The sequence below is a fragment of the Entelurus aequoreus genome, linkage group LG07 (genome assembly GCF_033978785.1).
Source record: "Entelurus aequoreus isolate RoL-2023_Sb linkage group LG07, RoL_Eaeq_v1.1, whole genome shotgun sequence".
NCBI classification, from domain to species: Eukaryota; Metazoa; Chordata; class Actinopteri; order Syngnathiformes; family Syngnathidae; genus Entelurus; species Entelurus aequoreus.
In genome coordinates, this window is record NC_084737.1 from 75,073,942 (window position 1) to 75,091,636 (window position 17,695).

Below are 17,695 nucleotides of genomic sequence, written 5' to 3' on the forward strand. Positions count from 1 at the left end.
TTGTTTGGGTGACCCCAAACTTTTGAACGGTAGTGTATGTGAGCAGGAGGATTTTGAAATCAATTCTCTGATGTACAGGGAGCCAATGTAAGGATTTAAGAATTGGTGTAATGTGCTCACATTTTTTGGTCTTTGTTAGAACTCTAGCAGCAGCGTTCTGAACAAGCTGTAGCTGCCTGACAGTTTTTTTGGGAAGACCTGCAAGGAGACCATTACAATAGTCTAGCCTACTGGTAATAAAGGCATGTACAAGTTTTTCTAAGTCTTGAGCTGACATGAGCCCTCTAAGTCTTGTTGCATTTTTGAGGTGATAGTAGGTCGATTTTGTTACTGATTTGATGTGACTGTCGAAATGTAAATCAGAATCTAAAATAACCCCAAGATTTCTGACTTTATTTGAGGTTTTCAGGGACAGTGATTGAAGGTGTTGGATAGGCTGACCATACGTCCTCTTTTCCCCGGACATGTCCTTTTTGGCGGGGGTGTCCGGTCTGTCCGGGCGGGGTTTCTTAAATGCCTCAAATGTCCGGCATTTTGAATTAGGGTTGCGTGTATTTTCAATGTACGTCCAGGGTTAAGTTAAGAAGGGGTTAAAAAAACAAAACTGAAGGTGCGCGCACGTAGCAACATTCGTGAGGGAGGGGCAGAGACACAGAGCGAGAGAGCTAGTGAGTGGAGAGAGACATGAGAACAAGAAATGCTGAAAAGTAAATGCAACTTCACGGATGATTTGCGGGAAAAGTATTCGTGTTTTCGTCCTGGCCGTGACACATGGGAAGCAGAATGCACTGTGTGCAAAGCAGCAACGTATGTATCTGTGGCAAATAAAGGGGCCAACGATCTACAAGCCTATATCCACACTACAAAGCACAAAACAGCTGTGCAGGGCGAGAGCTCGTCTGCTGTTTTTTGTTTAAATTTAATTAACTTGTTTTGAGGCATTATTTATGTTTACATTATATACAAGAGGTTATTTTGAATATTTCTACCTCTGCACTTTTTTTTCCAAAACTGTGAATGTTACAGAATATAAGTGTGACTTATCTTGTTATACTGTCAAGCAGTGTTGGCGTTAACGCACTTTTTGTCTCTTTTTAACGCATTGAAATCAGAAAGGACCCAGATTATTAATTTTTTTAAAAATTTTTTTATCATTTGTCCCACAGCTAATGTTTTAAAGGCCCACAGCACATTCTAAAAATACTATTAAAATAAACCAAAAACATAACAAAAGTGAAATAAAAAAGCTTAAAGGTGAAATGTAATTTAGAAAAAGTTGCAATGTTGACTAATAAAACAAAGCTGTTTTTTTTTTTTTTTTCAAACGGTCATTGCTCAAAACATAATATTGAATCAAAATCAATGATATTATGAATTATTGACCCATCAAAGGTTCCGATTACTTCACATCAAATATTCCACTTTGAAAACTATTTTTGGTGGAAGATTTTGCATATTTTGTGTGTTTGCCATAAAAAACATAGTTTTGTTTGACAAAAAAGGGCGGAAAAAAAACTAACAAAAAAACCAACATAAAAAAAACTAAAACATTTTGAAATGAGGAATAGATGTGAAGTTGATGTAGACTCCAGAGATTTAAGCGTTAAATATAAAATGTATGTATGCCCTGGCACACCATTATCATCATTTCATGACCCAAGCAAAACCCTTTTTACACTTTTATACTAAAATAAATACACCTACAACTTATTAAATAAAAACATGGAAAAAAATACCAGCAGCAGTAAAGTTTAGATCCATGAAGGAAAGAAGAACGTGAATGAATGTTTATAACTGAATACATTTACATATGTATACACATTTGTTTTCTTTTGTATTATCTTTTTTAATGAATTAAGTAACGTTTATGACAACCTTTTTCCAAAACACAATATAGAATGTGAGATACAACAGGATAATGCATACATTTGTCATTTGTTTTCAAAACGCTTACAAAAAAGTGGGACCCCAAAAATTTACTGTGGGACCCCATTTTTATGATTTGATGGGGTCCCTGGGACCCCATTTTGAAAGTTCCTAGCGCTAACACTGCTGTCAACAGACGAGAAAAAATGCTTTATTTAAAAATATATATTATTTATAAAGCAAGTTCGAGTATCATTGGCAAATTTTCACCTAGTCCTGGCCTTGGCATGCTGCCCGCCTTGGCACACGTATATGTGTCCTCTTTTGGGGATTTCAGAATATGGTCAGCCTAGTGTTGGTTGACTTTAAACCTTTCTTTTTTAGCACCAAAAACAATTATCTCAGTTTTATCGTCATTTAGTTGTAGGAAATGTTGGCACATCCAGTGTACAAGTGTAACCCATTTACCTTATTAACTGTATACAGTAAATGCTGAGGAGAAAAAATGTAATTGGTAAAGCTGCCGAGTTTACTTTCATGAATCTATTTTCATTCTCGTCACCGATCTACCATTTTTAACTGGCTACACGAGAAAGACAAACTATCACACGGCGCTCTCCACAAGGTGCAGAGTAAACCACAGTAATTAACATAATGGTTAAATGGTTCTGACGGTATCAATCAAAAGTGAGCGTTATTCTCTTTGTAAGTGGTCATGTAAGTGGTGGCGATGTTCCACTCAAATTACAGGAGCGCCGAAGAGACATTATAGGGGCGACGCAACAGTGGAGGGGGTAGAGTGCTGTATATTTATGTGATGCATTGTGGGAAAGAAAGGGGATGGGAGCGACTTGAGGAGATTTACAGTGCTGTGCTGTGGCTGCAGAGATGCTAAAATAGCAGTCTTTCCAGTGGCTAGCGGTGGATGCGATGCTGTGAGGAGGCGAACCGACTTGACACTCAAAGATGAGCTTTTTCAAGTCAGAAGAAATTAGAGCGGGGGTAATAAACACGGCTCTGTAGGCAGCTGTCATTTGGAGGATGTTCATGGACGATGATGATGGGTGAGGCTTGTTTCATAATCTTTATAGCGGTTTGAAGTCTCCTTCACGTCCGCCCACGTACTGTATGTGTATGCTGGCAAATTCAGATTTATGTCGGCATCCCAACACTAAAATTCTTCTCTAGGTGTACCAACGTCTCGGCAGGGAGGCTGTGGGCAATTCACGTACCTTTAGTAATTCCGGTCGATAATTTGGTCTTAATATAGTGCCAACTAAATCTTCAGGGGTCTCTTACTGTGATGATAATACCATGTGATGAGTCATGTGACTTTTGGAGACACCCAACTATTGTTTTTTCCAATACACATGTGGGTTCATTTAAATTGACAAGTTGGCATGTATTTGGTGTGCCTCTTGTCAACATAATCATTGTGTAATCCACACAAGATTTCAACCAAAACTCACATGTTCAACTACTTTAAATACTGGTACCATATTTTCTGGTATTTGTATCTCTGTAACATAAGGGCATGTGATAGAGTCTTAGCCACATTTGACTATATGACAGCATATAATATCATTTTTTGTCTTCTGCTCTGTTCAGGTCCAGGAATGGCTGTGTCTCAACTGTCAGATGCAGAGAGCTCTTGGCATTGATATGACCACGCCTCGTTCCAAGAGCCAGCAACAGATCCACTCTCCGTCCCACCAAGCGAAACCTATCGTCCAGCCTCAGCAGGCTGCACCTCAGCCGACACAGCCGACGACCGCAGCACAACCTAAACCTTTGGCCCAAAGCCAGCCCACCCAGCAACAGCAGCAGCAACAACCGCAGTCTCAAATCTATGGCCAGAATCAACCCTACTCCCAATCGCAGCCATATTCCCAGGCGCAGACATACCCCCAGTCACAGCCATATACCCAGGCCCAGACATACCCCCAGTCCCAGCAGTATCCCCAATCCCAACAATATCCCCAGGCACAGGAGCAATCACAGTCCCAGCAATATCCCCAGTCTCAGCAGTATCCCCAGTCTCAACAGTACCCACAGTCACAGCAGTACCCACAGTCTCAACAGTACCCCCAGTCTCAGCAGCCTCCCCAGTCCCAGCAGCATCCCCAGTCCCAGCAGCATCCCCAGTCCAAGCAGCATCCCCAATCCCAGCAGCATACCCAGTCTCAGCAGCATTCCCAGTCCCAGCAGCATCCCCAGTCCCAGCAATACCCCCAATCTCAACAGTACCCCCAGTCCCAGCAGTATCCCCAATCACAACAGTACACTCAGTCTCAGCAGTACCCCCAGGCTCAGCAGCAGCCTTACTCGCAGTCCCAATCTGGACCCCAGGCTCAGCAGCAGCCTTACTCACAGTCCCAATCTGGACCCCAGGCTCAGCAGCAGCCTTATACACAGTCCCAATCTGGACCTCAGGCTCAGCAGCAGCCTTATACACAGTCCCGGTCTGGACACCAGGCTCAGCAACAGCCTTATACACAGTCCCAGTCTGGACCCCAGGCTCAGCAGCAGCCTTACACACAGTCCCAGTCTGGACCCCAGGCTCAGCAGCAGCCGTACACACAGTCCCAGTCTGGACCCCAGGCTCAGCAGCAGCCTTTCTCACAGTCGGGGTCTGGACCCCAGGCCCAGCAAAATCCTTACTCAACATCACAGTTTGGGCCCCAGGGTCAGCAGCAGCAGCAACAACAGCAGCCTTATCCTCAGTCTCAGTCAGGACCCCAGAGTCAGCAATATCCCCATACCCAGCAGTATCCCCAGGCTCAGCAGCCTTATTCACAGTCCCAGTCAGGGCCCCAAACTCAGCCTCATAGTTCCCAAGGCTTACAGAGTCACTCATCTTCTGGTGGCCCCCAGAGTCAGACAGGTCCTTCCCATCAGGGTATGAGGGGTCTAGGAACAGGTGGAGGTTCTGCAGGCCCCAACCAACCTGGTGGTCCAAGGATTCCCCATCCTGGTGCTGTACCCCTCCCAGGCATGACTAAAGCACCCTCCCAACCAGATTTGGGTCGTGGCTCTCCCATGCACCAGTCCATGGCACGGCACCATGACCACACTCGAAGTGCCGGCTCCTCTCCAGCTCACAAGCCCCAGAGTCAGGCCCATCCTCCAGCCCAGGACGGACTGACCAAGCTTTTTGGCTTTGGGGCGTCCTTGCTTAATCAGGCGAGTACATTGATCAATGTCGACCCTTTGACCACCTCTTCTACCCATCCCAGTCCTGCGCGAGGCAAAGTGGTGTTCAGTAACGCAACCCCTGAAAACAAGCAGCAACAACAAGGGGCCTCAGGTACCAAACCATTTGGGATGGGGCCTTCTCATGGACCGACTCAAATGGGTGGCGCACTTCCGTCAAATCAAATGGGTGGCCCTCAAGGACCAAACCAAATAGCTGGACTCCATGCACCGAGCCAAACCATAGGAGGTCAGGCAGTAGGTCTGCACGCACCAAAGCAACAGACTCTGCCACACCAGCAAGAAATGCCGCAACAACAAAAACCCGCCTTTCATCAGAAAGATCCCCAGCAACTTCAAGGGCAGCATCTTCAGCAAACGCCGTCGCACGTGCAGAAGGTGGAACCTAAGCAGGAGCCTGTGAACACTCCCATGGCAGATCCGGCGCCGGTGAAGCCCAAAGTGAACTGCCCTCTTTGTAAAACAGAGCTCAACATCGGCAGCTCGGAACCGCCGAACTACAATTCCTGTACACAGTGCCACACTCAGGTGTGCAACCTGTGCGGCTTCAACCCCACGCCACACCTGGTGGAGGTAAGGACGGCGACACACGACTCCGACACAGTGCACACCGACTATCTCACCGCCATTTTATACATACTGTACAGTGTTTCCCATGAACTGCCAAGATACCTGTGGCGGTGGGGGCGTGGCTATGGCCGTGGCTATGGGCGTGGTCACCATGACATCATCGAGTAATTTGCATAAATTACTACAATGATATGATTTTCTCTAAAAAGGCTCAAAAAATGTATACATACTAATTAATAATAACAGTTTTGTTTTAAACGTCCATCCATCCATCCATCCATTTTACAATATAATTACAACACGTTATGTACATATTTATATACAGATTTGAACACTGAAATATATTTATTAATTGTGGTTCTTACAAAAAATATATCTTATCAAATATAAAAGCTAAAATGTCTCTTAAAGCTCTGCCCCTTTAATTAGTGCATACTAAATAATTTAACTTTAGCCTACTACTACAACCACATTATTTACCAGCAACATAAAGTAAAACAGAGGCAGAGGTGTCCTGCCACAGTCAGTAACAAATAAACAGAAAACAGTAGTGGTCAAATACAAGTAAGGCAACAAGAGAAGTATCCTACACTTCTATTTTGTAAAGTAAATCTGAACAGCCTATATGGGCATCTACATCAACTATATGATTTGCCTGAGAAGCTGGACAGGACAAAAAAAAAAAAAAAAAAAAAAATTGTGGCGGTCGTAATTATTTCGTGGCGGGCCGCCACAAATAAATGAATGTGTGGGAAACACTGCTGTATAATAGTAGTAGGTCTGTTTGAAAGAAGGATGCAGGGGAAAGGAACGAGCAAACGATGCAGCAATGCAAGGAGGCCACTGATGAAAAGTGGCACTCATTAAGAAAATAAGCAAGCAAAAGAGAGTAAATGAGCAATAGGACGCACTCTTGGTGTGTTAGCATCAACTGATGCCTCCAAATTGAGGGTGGGAGCGTGTAACTCGTGCAGACAGGCAGATTGAGAACAACTCCTTTGCTTGGAGGCAGCACGGTGCCTTCAAGGTCTTCGGGGAATACGGACGGTCATGCCACTGTGTACTGTGTCACTGCCTACAGATGGACCTAAAGATAACGGGTTATATTTAGCTACTACTGCTGGCTACTGATGTTATTTAGGCCGAGAAAAATTGTGCGCGAGGGTCTGCTTTCTTTCTTAGAGAATACAGGAAGAAAAAAAAGCTAGAAATCCACATGGTAGTGAAAGCTGGACACGATGGATAAAGAGCGTAGATAGCAGATAGAGAGGATTTCAATAAACATCCAAATGAGGTGTGGGGACACGCACACACACGTTGGAATGCTAAATACAGACTACACCAGGGGTGTCAAACTCATTTTAGATCGGGGGCCACATGGAGAAAAATCGGACTGGTAAAATCCCGGCACGATAACTTAAAAATAAAGACAACTTCAGATTGTTTTCTGAAAATGTACAAATCATAATTTGTTGGGGTTTTTTTACACTAAATGTTGCGGTTAATAAGTAAGTACCAATGATTGTCACACACACATTAGGTGTGGTGAAATGATCCTCTGCATTTGACCCATCAGCCTTGATGGAAGCAGTGAGCAGCAGCAGTGGCCGCGCCCGGGAATAATTTTTGGTGCAAAAAATCCCCAATTCCAACCCTTGATGCTGAGTGCCAAGCAGGGAGGTAACAGGTCCCATTTTTATAGTCTTTTGGTATGACTCAGCCGGGGTTTGAACTCAAGACCAACCGATCTCAGGGCGGAGAACTCTAACCACAAGGCCACTGAGCAGGTGTATTCAATAGTATCAATTAGAGATGTCCGATAATGCTTTAAAATGTAATATCGGAAATTATCGGTATCGGTTTCAAAAAGTAAAATGTATGACTTTTTAAAACGCCGCGGTGTAAACGGACGTAGAGAGAAGTACAGAGCACCAATAAACCTTAAAGGCACTGCCTTTGCGTGCCGGCCCAGTCACATAATGTCTACGGCTTTTCACACACAAGTGAATGCAAGGCATACTTGGTCAACAGCCATACAGGTCACACTGAGGGTAGCCGTATAAACAACTTCAACACTGTTACAAATATGCGCCACACTGTGAACCCACACCAAACAAGAATGACAAACACATTTCGAGAGAACATCCGCACCGTAACACAACATAAACACAACAGAACAAATACCCAGAACCCCTTGCAGCACTAACTCTTCCAGGACGCTACAATATACACCCCCCGCTGCCCCCCCCACCCCCCACCAACCCCGCCCTTTCCTCCTCATGCTCTCTCATTCCAAGCTGCTGTTTTGAGGTATGTTAAAAAAAATAATGCACTTTGTGACTTCAATAATAAATATGGCAGTGCCATGTTGGCATTTTTTTTCCATAACTTGAGTTGATTTATTTTGGAAAACCTTGTTACATTGTTTAATGCATCCAGCGGGGCATCACAACAAAATTAGGCACAATAATGTGTTAATTCCACGACTGTATGTATCGGTATCGGTTGATATCGGAATCGGTAATTAAGAGTTGGACAATATTGGAATATCGGATATCGGCAAAAAAGCCATTATCGGACATCTCTAGTATCAATCGTATTCTATCTTTATTTGTCGTCATTTATACTTTCTGAATAAATGATGTGATAATGTTCATCAGTCAACTCATTGGTGTTAATTTTCAATCTTATCAAGATAAAAAAAATAATATCAAAATGAAATTACAGGATGTTATTTGTGTAGTTTGCTCATTTTCCTCAACTGGTGCATTAACATCATGTGGTTTATCTTTTTTTTTTTTTTTTTTACACATGTGGCATAATCTACAAAGATACAAATAATTGCTATTGCGACATCTAGTGGACACATTTAGAACAGCAGTTTCTTTCATTCCAAAATTTTGGCTCATTTTTTATACTTAGCAAACTAATCCCGTGGGCCGAATAAAACCTGTTCGGGCCGTACGTTTGACACCCCTGCACTACACAGCGATGACATCATAAAAGTTTGGTATCTTTGACTGACAAAAGACGCTTTCAACTCCACGTGCTCATCTAAATATGGCAGACTATTAATTTTTTACAGACTCAATCTGAGAAAGAGCCTGTTTTTCCCAATGGCCGCTTGATAGATCGCAGTCCAGATACATTCCCCAAAAGGTTTGTATTTTGCAAGCCTCGCCAACAGCAGTGACCCTCTCACCTCGCTAATTGAACGCTCCAAAATATTGTTGAACGTCTTCCCAGTAGAGTGGAAGCAGTGACAGCTGCAAAGAGGAAAACCACATCCATGTGAATGTCAACTGATTTTATTGGGGTTGTCATGAAATCGGTTCCGGATATAATGATTTGCAGGCCCGCTACTTTGGTTCTGTGCTGTTTTGCTTTTGTATTTCATTGAAGTCAGATCAGCGCTACTAATTATCCTCCTGAGAATCAACATACTCTGCAGTGGACATTTGTGTTTTCCATAATGTAAAAAGAACTAGGTAGGTAGGTAGGTAGGTAGGTCTTTATTGTCATTGCAGAAGTACAACGACACATTGTCTTCAGGACAAACCCGTTCAAGATTAGACAAACAGTGTACAGCAGGGGTCACCAACGCGGTGTCCGCGGGCACCAGGTAGCCCGTAAGGACCAGATGAGTAGCCCGCCGGCCTGTTCTAAAAATAGCTCAAATAGCAGCACTTACCAGTGAGCTGCCTCTATTTTTTAAATTTTATTTATTTACTAACAAGCTGGTCTCGCTTTGCCCGACATTTTTAATTCTAAGAGAGACAAAACTCAAATAGAATTTGAAAATCCAAGAAAATATTTTAAAGACTTGGTCTTTACTTGTTTAAATTCATTATTTTTTTTACTTTGCTTCTTATAACTTTCAGAATGACAATTTTAGAGAAAAAATACAACCTTAAAAATGATTTTAGGATTTTTAAACACATATACCTTTTTACTTTTTAAATTCCTTCCTCTTCTTTCCTGACAATTTAAATCAATGTTCAAGTATTTTTTTATTTATTGTAAAGAATAATAAATACATTTTAATTTAATTCTTCATTTTAGCTTTTGTTTTTTCGACGAAAAATATTTGTGAAATATTTCTTCAAACTTATTATGATTAAAATTCAAAAAAATTATTCTGTCAAATCTAGAAAATCTGTAGAATCAAATTTAAATCTTATTTCAAAGTCTTTTGAATTTCTTTTAAAATTTTTGTTCTGGAAATTCTAGAAGAAATAATGATTTGTCTTTGTTAGAAATATAGCTTGGTCCAATTTGTTATATATTCTAACAAAGTGCAGATTGGATTTTAACCTATTTAAAACATGTCATCAAAATTCTAAAATTAATCTTAATCAGGAAAAATTACTAATGATGTTCCATAAATCCTTTTTTTAAGTTTTTCTCTTCTTTTTTTTCGGTTGAATTTTGAATTTTAAAGAGTCGAAATTGAAGATGAACTATGTTTCAAAATTGAATTGTCATTTTTTTCGTGTTTTCTCCTCTTTTAAACCGTTCAATTAAGTGTAAATATCATTAATTATTAATAATAACATAGAGTTAAAGGTAAATTGAGAAAATTGGCTATTTCTGGCAATTTATTGAAGTGTGTATCGAACTGGTAGCCCTTCGCATTAATCACTACTCAAGAAGTAGCTCTTGGTTTCAAAAAGGTTGGTGACCCCTGGTGTACAGGGTTACAGAACAGGAAGGCTGATGGGTTGCCACAAGGTCGCCCCGTAAAAGATGGGAAAAAGGTAAACGCTGTGGAAGGATGAGTAAAAAAAATACAATCTAGACTGGGCTCCTAGGGGGGCCCTGTCTGGAGTGGGAAAAAAAACCTCCATAGCAAAGCACATATACATATTACAACGTACAAACCCTGTTTCCATATGAGTTGGGAAATGGTGTTAGATGTAAATATAAACGGAATACAATGATTTGCAAATCATTTTCAACCCATATTCAGTTGAATATGCTACAAAGACAACATATTTGATGTTCAAACTGATCAACTTTTTTTTTTTGGCAAATAATCATTAACTTTAGAATTTGATGCCAGCAACACGTGACAAAGAAGTTGGGAAAGGTGGCAATAAATACTGATAAAGTTGAGGAATGCTCATCAAACACTTATTTGGAACATCCCACAGGTGAACAGGCACATTGGGAACAGGTGGGTGCCATGATTGGGTATAAAAGTAGATTCCATGAAATGCTCAGTCATTCACAAACAAGGATGGGGCGAGGGTTCACCACTTTGTCAACAAATGCGTGAGCAAATTGTTGAACAGTTTAAGAAAAACCTTTCTCAACCAGCTATTGCAAGGAATTTAGGGATTTCACCATCTACGCTCCGTAATATCATCAAAGGGTTCAGAGAATCTGGTGAAATCACTGCACGTAAGCAGCTAAGCCCGTGACCTTCCATCCCTCAGGCTGTACTGCATCAACAAGCGACCTAAGTGTGTAAAGGATATCACCACATGGGCTCAGGAACACTTCAGAAACCCACTGTCAGTAACTACAGTTGGTCCCTACATCTGTAAGTGCAAGTTAAAACTCTCCTATTCAAGGCGAAAGCCGTTTATCAACAACACCCAGAAACGCCGTCGGCTACGCTGGGCCTGAGCTCATCTAAGATGGACTGATAGAAAGTGGAAAAGTGTTCTGTGGTCTGACGAGTCCACATTTCAAATTGTTTTTGGAAACTGTGGACGTCGTGTCCTCCGGACCAAAGAGGAAAAGAACCATCCGGATTGTTATAGGCGCAAAGTTGAAAAGCCAGCATCTGTGATGGTATGGGGGTGTATTAGTGCCCAAGACATGGGTAACTTACACATCTGTGAAGGCGCCATTAATGCTGAAAGGTACATACAGGTTTTGGAGCAACATATGTTGCCATCCAAGCAACGTTACCATGGACGCCCCTGCTTATTTCAGCAAGACAATGCCAAGCCACATGTGACATCAACGTGGCTTCATAGTAAAAGAGTGCGGGTACTAGACTGGCCTGCCTGTAGTCCAGACCTGTCTCCCATTGAAAATGTGTGGCGCATTATGAAGCCTAAAATAGCACAAGGGAGACCCCCGGACTGTTGAACAACTTAAGCTGTACATCAAGCAAGAATGGGAAAGAATTCCACCTGAGAAGCTTCAAAAATGTGTCTTCTCAGTTCCCAAACATTTACTGAGTGTTGTTAAAAGGAAAGGCCATGTAACACAGTGGTGAACATGCCCTTTCCCAACTACTTTGGCACGTGTTGCAGCCATGAAATTCTAAGTTAATTATTATTTGCAAAAAAAAATTAAGTTTATGAGTTTGAACATCAAATATGTTGTCTTTGTAGTGCATTCAATTGAATATGGGTTGAAAAGGATTTGCAAATCATTGTATTCCGTTTATATTTACATCAAACACAATTTCCCAACTCATATGGAAACGGGGTTTATACATCTGGAGATATCTAGCAACAGAGGGGAGGGAGTGGGGGGCCATGGTGGCGGGCTGCAGCTCTCAGGCGCTGCCCATCTATCCATCACTCCTATGGGATTTGCGTCAAGGGCGTTGGATGGGGGGTTGGGGGATGTGTGTGTAGTGTATATTTTTTGTGGATGCATGTGTGTGTGTAAGCCTGCAGTGTGTCTCTGTTCCGCGGCCTTGATGTTGTGCAGCCGATAGTCAGTCCAAAATCAACAACAACAACAGGTGTGTGTCCATGAAAGACAAGACGGGAGTTTGTTGTGTCTTCGCCGCACTGTCCTTCGGGAGAGCCAGGGAAACAATCCAAGTTAGAATGTTTTGTATGCGAGTGAAAATAAAATGTGCTTTTCACTCTAAATTGTCTATGACTCATCCACAAAATCCTGCGGGGCAGACAGACCAAAAACAAAAGTCCATATCTCAGAAGGTTATTTTTGCGGAAACGTCTATATTTCAATGGCAGTGTCGCAAATCCGTGCAGCCAGAATGATTTGCAGAGAACACGACAAACCAACAGCGGTTCCCTAAAAACGTGACTAGTCAGTTTGTATGTATAGCCGGGATGAAAAATGCATGGCTGCAGATGATTGGCAGAGTTTGGAAAGGACAAGAACACACTGTGTGATAGAGAAACACGAAGGGGCTGATGTATCAATAATGTACGACGGCTTTTTTAAATATAAATAGTGGCAGAGATTAAATATGTAAAGGCTGCTGCTGGTAGTTGTGTCCTGAAACGGCAAAAAGTGAAGAGTCACTGGGTTTGTTCTGTTTCCTTTTGGCTAGTATTTCTAGACTACCCTGCCTTTGTTTACTTTTCCTAACCAGTTTTTGGTTAAACCGTTACGGAGAAGTGGAGACACGAGGAATAAGATGACTGTGGATGATATAATCAGTCCGTCCAGGACTTCACTGGCTTTTATTAGGGATAAAATGCCTAAATTAGATGCAGCTTAATCAGAAAGTTGTGTAAAAAGTGGCTATGTTTGGAGCAGGGGTCCCCAAACTTTTTGACTCCGGGGCCGCATTGGTGTAAAACAATTTGGCTGGGGGCCGCGCTATATATATATATATATATATATATATATATATATATATATATATATATATATATATATATTTGTGTGTGTATATATACAGTATATATATATTATATGTAAATGTGTGTGTGTGTGTGTATTTATATGTATATGTAATGTGTATATATGTGTGTGTATATATGTATATGTCTATGTATATGTATTTCTCCATGTATATATATATATATGTATATGTGTGTATATGTGTATATATGTATATATATATGTATATGTGTATATACGTGTATATATGTATGTATCTTTAAGTGTGTATATATGTATATGTGTATACATGTATATGTGTGTGTATGTGTATATATGTATATATATATATGTATATGTGTATATACGTGTATATATGTATGTGTCTTTAAGTGTGTATATATGTATATGTGTATACATGTATATGTGTGTATATGTGTGTATAAGTGTATATATGTATATATATATATGTGTATATGTGTATATACGTGTATATATGTATGTGTCTTTAAGTGTGTATATATGTATATGTGTATAAATATGTATATATGTATATGTGTCTATATGTGTGTATATATCTATATGTGTATATATGTATATATATATGTATATGTGTATATATGTATATATACACTACCGTTCAAAAGTTTGGGGTCACATTGAAATGTCCTTATTTTTGAAGGAAAAGCACTGTACTTTTCTATGAAAATAACTTTAAACTAGTCTTAACTTTAAAGAAATACACTCTATACATTGCTAATGTGGTAAATGACTATTCTAGCTGCAAATGTCTGGTTTTTGGTGCAATATCTACATAGGTGTATAGAAGCCCATTTCCAGCAACTATCACTCCAGTGTTCTAATGGTACAATGTGTTTGCTCATTGGCTCAGAAGGCTAATTGATGATTAGAAAACCCTTGTGCAATCATGTTCACACATCTGAAAACAGTTTAGCTCGTTACAGAAGCTACAAAACTGACCTTCCTTTGAGCAGATTGAGTTTCTGGAGCATCACATTTGTGGGGTCAATTAAACGCTCAAAATGGCCAGAAAAAGAGAACTTTCATCTGAAACTCGACAGTCTATTCTTGTTCTTAGAAATGAAGGCTATTCCACAAAATTGTTTGGGTGACCCCAAACTTTTGAACGGTAGTGTATGCTCAGTAGGACAACTTCTACATTTGTCAATGGAAAGACGACAAACAAAAGATAACACACGCCCACACACAAACACACACACATTGATGCTGCATAAGCAGGTGTTAGTGACTGACTGAATGAGGCCATTTGTGTGTCCAGTCTGTCACTCCGGCTTTCACAGCTGCCGTTGCCGCTGTCTTTACAATTATTACTGCACCAGCTCTATACCTGGATGTGTTGTCAATGCACGTGGATGTGAGCATCACATGGGTGTGACGTAACATGCGGGCTGTTGGCTGAAACAGGAATAACATCCGGTTACCTCTGCAACCTCCAAAAAATGTCTTGCGTAAGATATTATTTTTCTGCATGACAATTATCACGCTTACTGTACACTAATTGTCCAGTTAGACAATATTGGATACATGTCCCTGATCTTAATGTGTTTTCATTTCGAATTGACTTTAACGTAACAAAGATATGTGTTGTGTAAGGGGGGAGTAGACGGCACAGACAACAGGGGGCATAGTTTACCAATTCCAACCCTTCATGCTGAGTGCCAAGCAGGGAGGTATCGGGTACTCCCATTTTTATTGTCTTTGGTATGACTCGGCCGGGGTTTGAACTCACAACCTACCGATCTCAGGGCGGACACTCTTACCACTAGGATATTAACAATATATATAATAACACACAATAATATGAATAAACTAAGGAAATGGAGTGTGACAGAAATCCAAGAGTGAGTGTGTGTGTGTGTGTGAGACTACGTGTGGAGATTAGCTGTTGTTTTTACCGGGAGTGTTGAGCGAGAGGCGGAAGTCCCGGAGGGGAAAGGCAAGCTCGAATGTCCGTGAGACAGGCAGGTAGTCGGGGAATATAACGAAGCGTGTCCAAGCGGGAGGTGGAGGATCGAGGGAGGCAGTCCGGAATCCAGAGGGGAACAACAAGGAAGACGAGACGCACAGCTCGTCTTCCTTCGTTCCAATTAAACACTACGGTAGAGAACACACAGATAGAGCAAGGTTGCTTAGAGCTAGGTGATCGCTTACGGTACTCCAACAGATGATTACGTTCTGGCCCGTAACGCAGGTCTGCACTGGCTTAAGAAGCCCAGGAAGCTCATCACTGACAGGTGCGCTGAGTGCTGATTGATTGCAGCTGCTTGCTGCCGCTGGAGTGACGCGTGCAGGAGATGAGCGGGGCTCATTGATGAATGCGCATTGGCGTGCGCCCGGGCCGTGACCATATGACCACGTAAACTTAACCAGTTGGGCGTCAATACAAAAGCAACATAAAAACAAAGCCGTTGAACTTTTAAATTAGGGATGCAAAATATATATATTTTTCAAGCCGATACCAATACTGGTATAGTATCGCGGTACTAAAATGATACTATACTCTGGTTGAAAAATCCCGGTTCCCAGGCATGACGGCGCATCGTCACGTCATGACATTGCTGGTTTTGCAAGTAGAGGAGCATGATCAGCAGCGCACAATCACAGAGTACTTACAAGCAGACACAGTGTGTAGACAGAAAAGGGAGAATGGACGCATTTTGGCCAAAAAACTAAAAATAAAGGTTTAAGTTATAACACTGAATCGCCCTCAGGAAGAGGTGCTTTAAGACATGGCTAGCTAGCTAGTGGCTAACGTCCATCCGCAGTCTTCAGTGTTTTAGCTACTTCTAAATCACTAATCCTCGCCTCCATGGCGACGAATAAAGTAAGTTTCTTACAAGTATCATCCCTGCAGGACGAGGAATAGCTAAACATGCTTCACTACACACCGTAGAAGGATACGATAGCTAACTGCTAACAGCAAGCTAGCACCCTGAATGTAAACAAATGCCATGGGTGGATCTACAGCTGACATCCACTGTATTGATAACAAGTACAATAGCGTATCTAGTCCAGGGGTCGTCAACCGAAAATGTTGAAAGAGCCGTATTGGACCAAAAATACAAAAACAAATCTGTCTGGAGCCGCAAAAAATTAAAAGCCATATTACATACAGATAGTGTGTCATGAGATATAAATTGAATTAAGATGACTTAAAGGAATCTAAATGACCTCAAATATAGCTACACATGAGGCATAATGCTGCAATATGTACATATAGCTAGACTAAATAGCATGTTAGCATCGATTAGCTTGCAGTCATGCAGTGACCAAATATGTCTGATTAGCACTCCACACAAGTCAATAACATCAACAAAACTCAACTTTGTGCATTCATGCACAACGTTAAAAGTTTGGTGGACAAAATGAGACATAAAAAGAAGTGGCATAAAACACGTCCTAGTAAGTCGGAGAAAGTTATACTTGTAAACAAACTACGGTGAGTTCAAGGACCGCCAAAATTAGTAGGACAAAACGGCGCTCGCCAAATACTCAAATCAGTGAAGCATGTTTAATATAAACAGTGTGATTTATAACAATTAGGGAGGTTTGTGTCATGTTTGTCCTCCTACGGAAACCATATTAAAACAAAAACTTTTTTTTTCATCTTTTTCCATTTTTCATACATTTTTAAAAAAGCTCCAGAGAGCCACTAGGGCGGCGCTAAAGAGCCACATGCGGCTCTAGAGCCGCGGGTTGCCGACCCCTGATCTAGTCGATACTACTATAATTACATCGATATTTTTTATCGTCACAAAATCTATTTTCCTTTTTTTTTAATTCATATTATGTTTATAAACTCACTAAATACGTCCCTGGACACACAGGACTTGGTATCGGATCGATACCTAAATTTGTGGTATTATCCAAAACTAGTGTAAAGTATCCAAACAACAGAAGAATAAGTGATTATTACATTTGAACAGAAGTGTAGATAGAACATGTTAAAAGAGAAAGTAAGCATATATTAACAGTAAATGAACAAGTGGATTAATAATGCATTTTTACAGCTTGTCTTTTATAATTTTGACAAAATAGAATGAGAAACGACACAATATGTTACTGCATACGTCAGCAGACAATTTAGGAGTCTTTGTTTACTTACTACTAAAAGACAAGTTGTCTAGTATGTTCACTATTTTATTTAAGGACAAAATTGTTCTTGGATTGCAATAAGAAAAATATGTTTAATGTATTTTTTGTTCAAATAAAGTCAACAATGCAATTTTTTTGTGGTCTCTCTTATTTAGAAAAGTATCGAAATACATTTTGGTACCGGTATCGGTACTAAAATACTGGTATCGGGACAACACTAATACAGATAAAAGTTCTTCTTCTCAAGACCAATACAGATAACCAATTACTTATATCAATTATCTGGTTTTGGGGGCAGCTTCTTTAGAAGCAGGCTTCTTTGTCGGCTTTCCAAGCATCATCATAGTGAAGCGGGCGTTTCTGG

The 17,695-nt window shown here is 40.9% G+C and overlaps 1 protein-coding gene across 2 annotated transcripts in view; it reads left to right on the forward strand.

Moving 5' to 3' along the window:
* The window catches only part of bsna (bassoon presynaptic cytomatrix protein a), a 375,212-nt gene that overhangs the window by 225,510 nt on the left and 132,007 nt on the right, over positions 1-17,695 (forward strand). For both annotated transcript variants that reach the window (XM_062054482.1, XM_062054483.1), the window contains exon 3: positions 3,475-5,652. In XM_062054482.1, the coding sequence (XP_061910466.1) occupies positions 3,475-5,652 (2,178 nt within the window). The remainder of the gene's footprint in view (positions 1-3,474; positions 5,653-17,695) is intronic.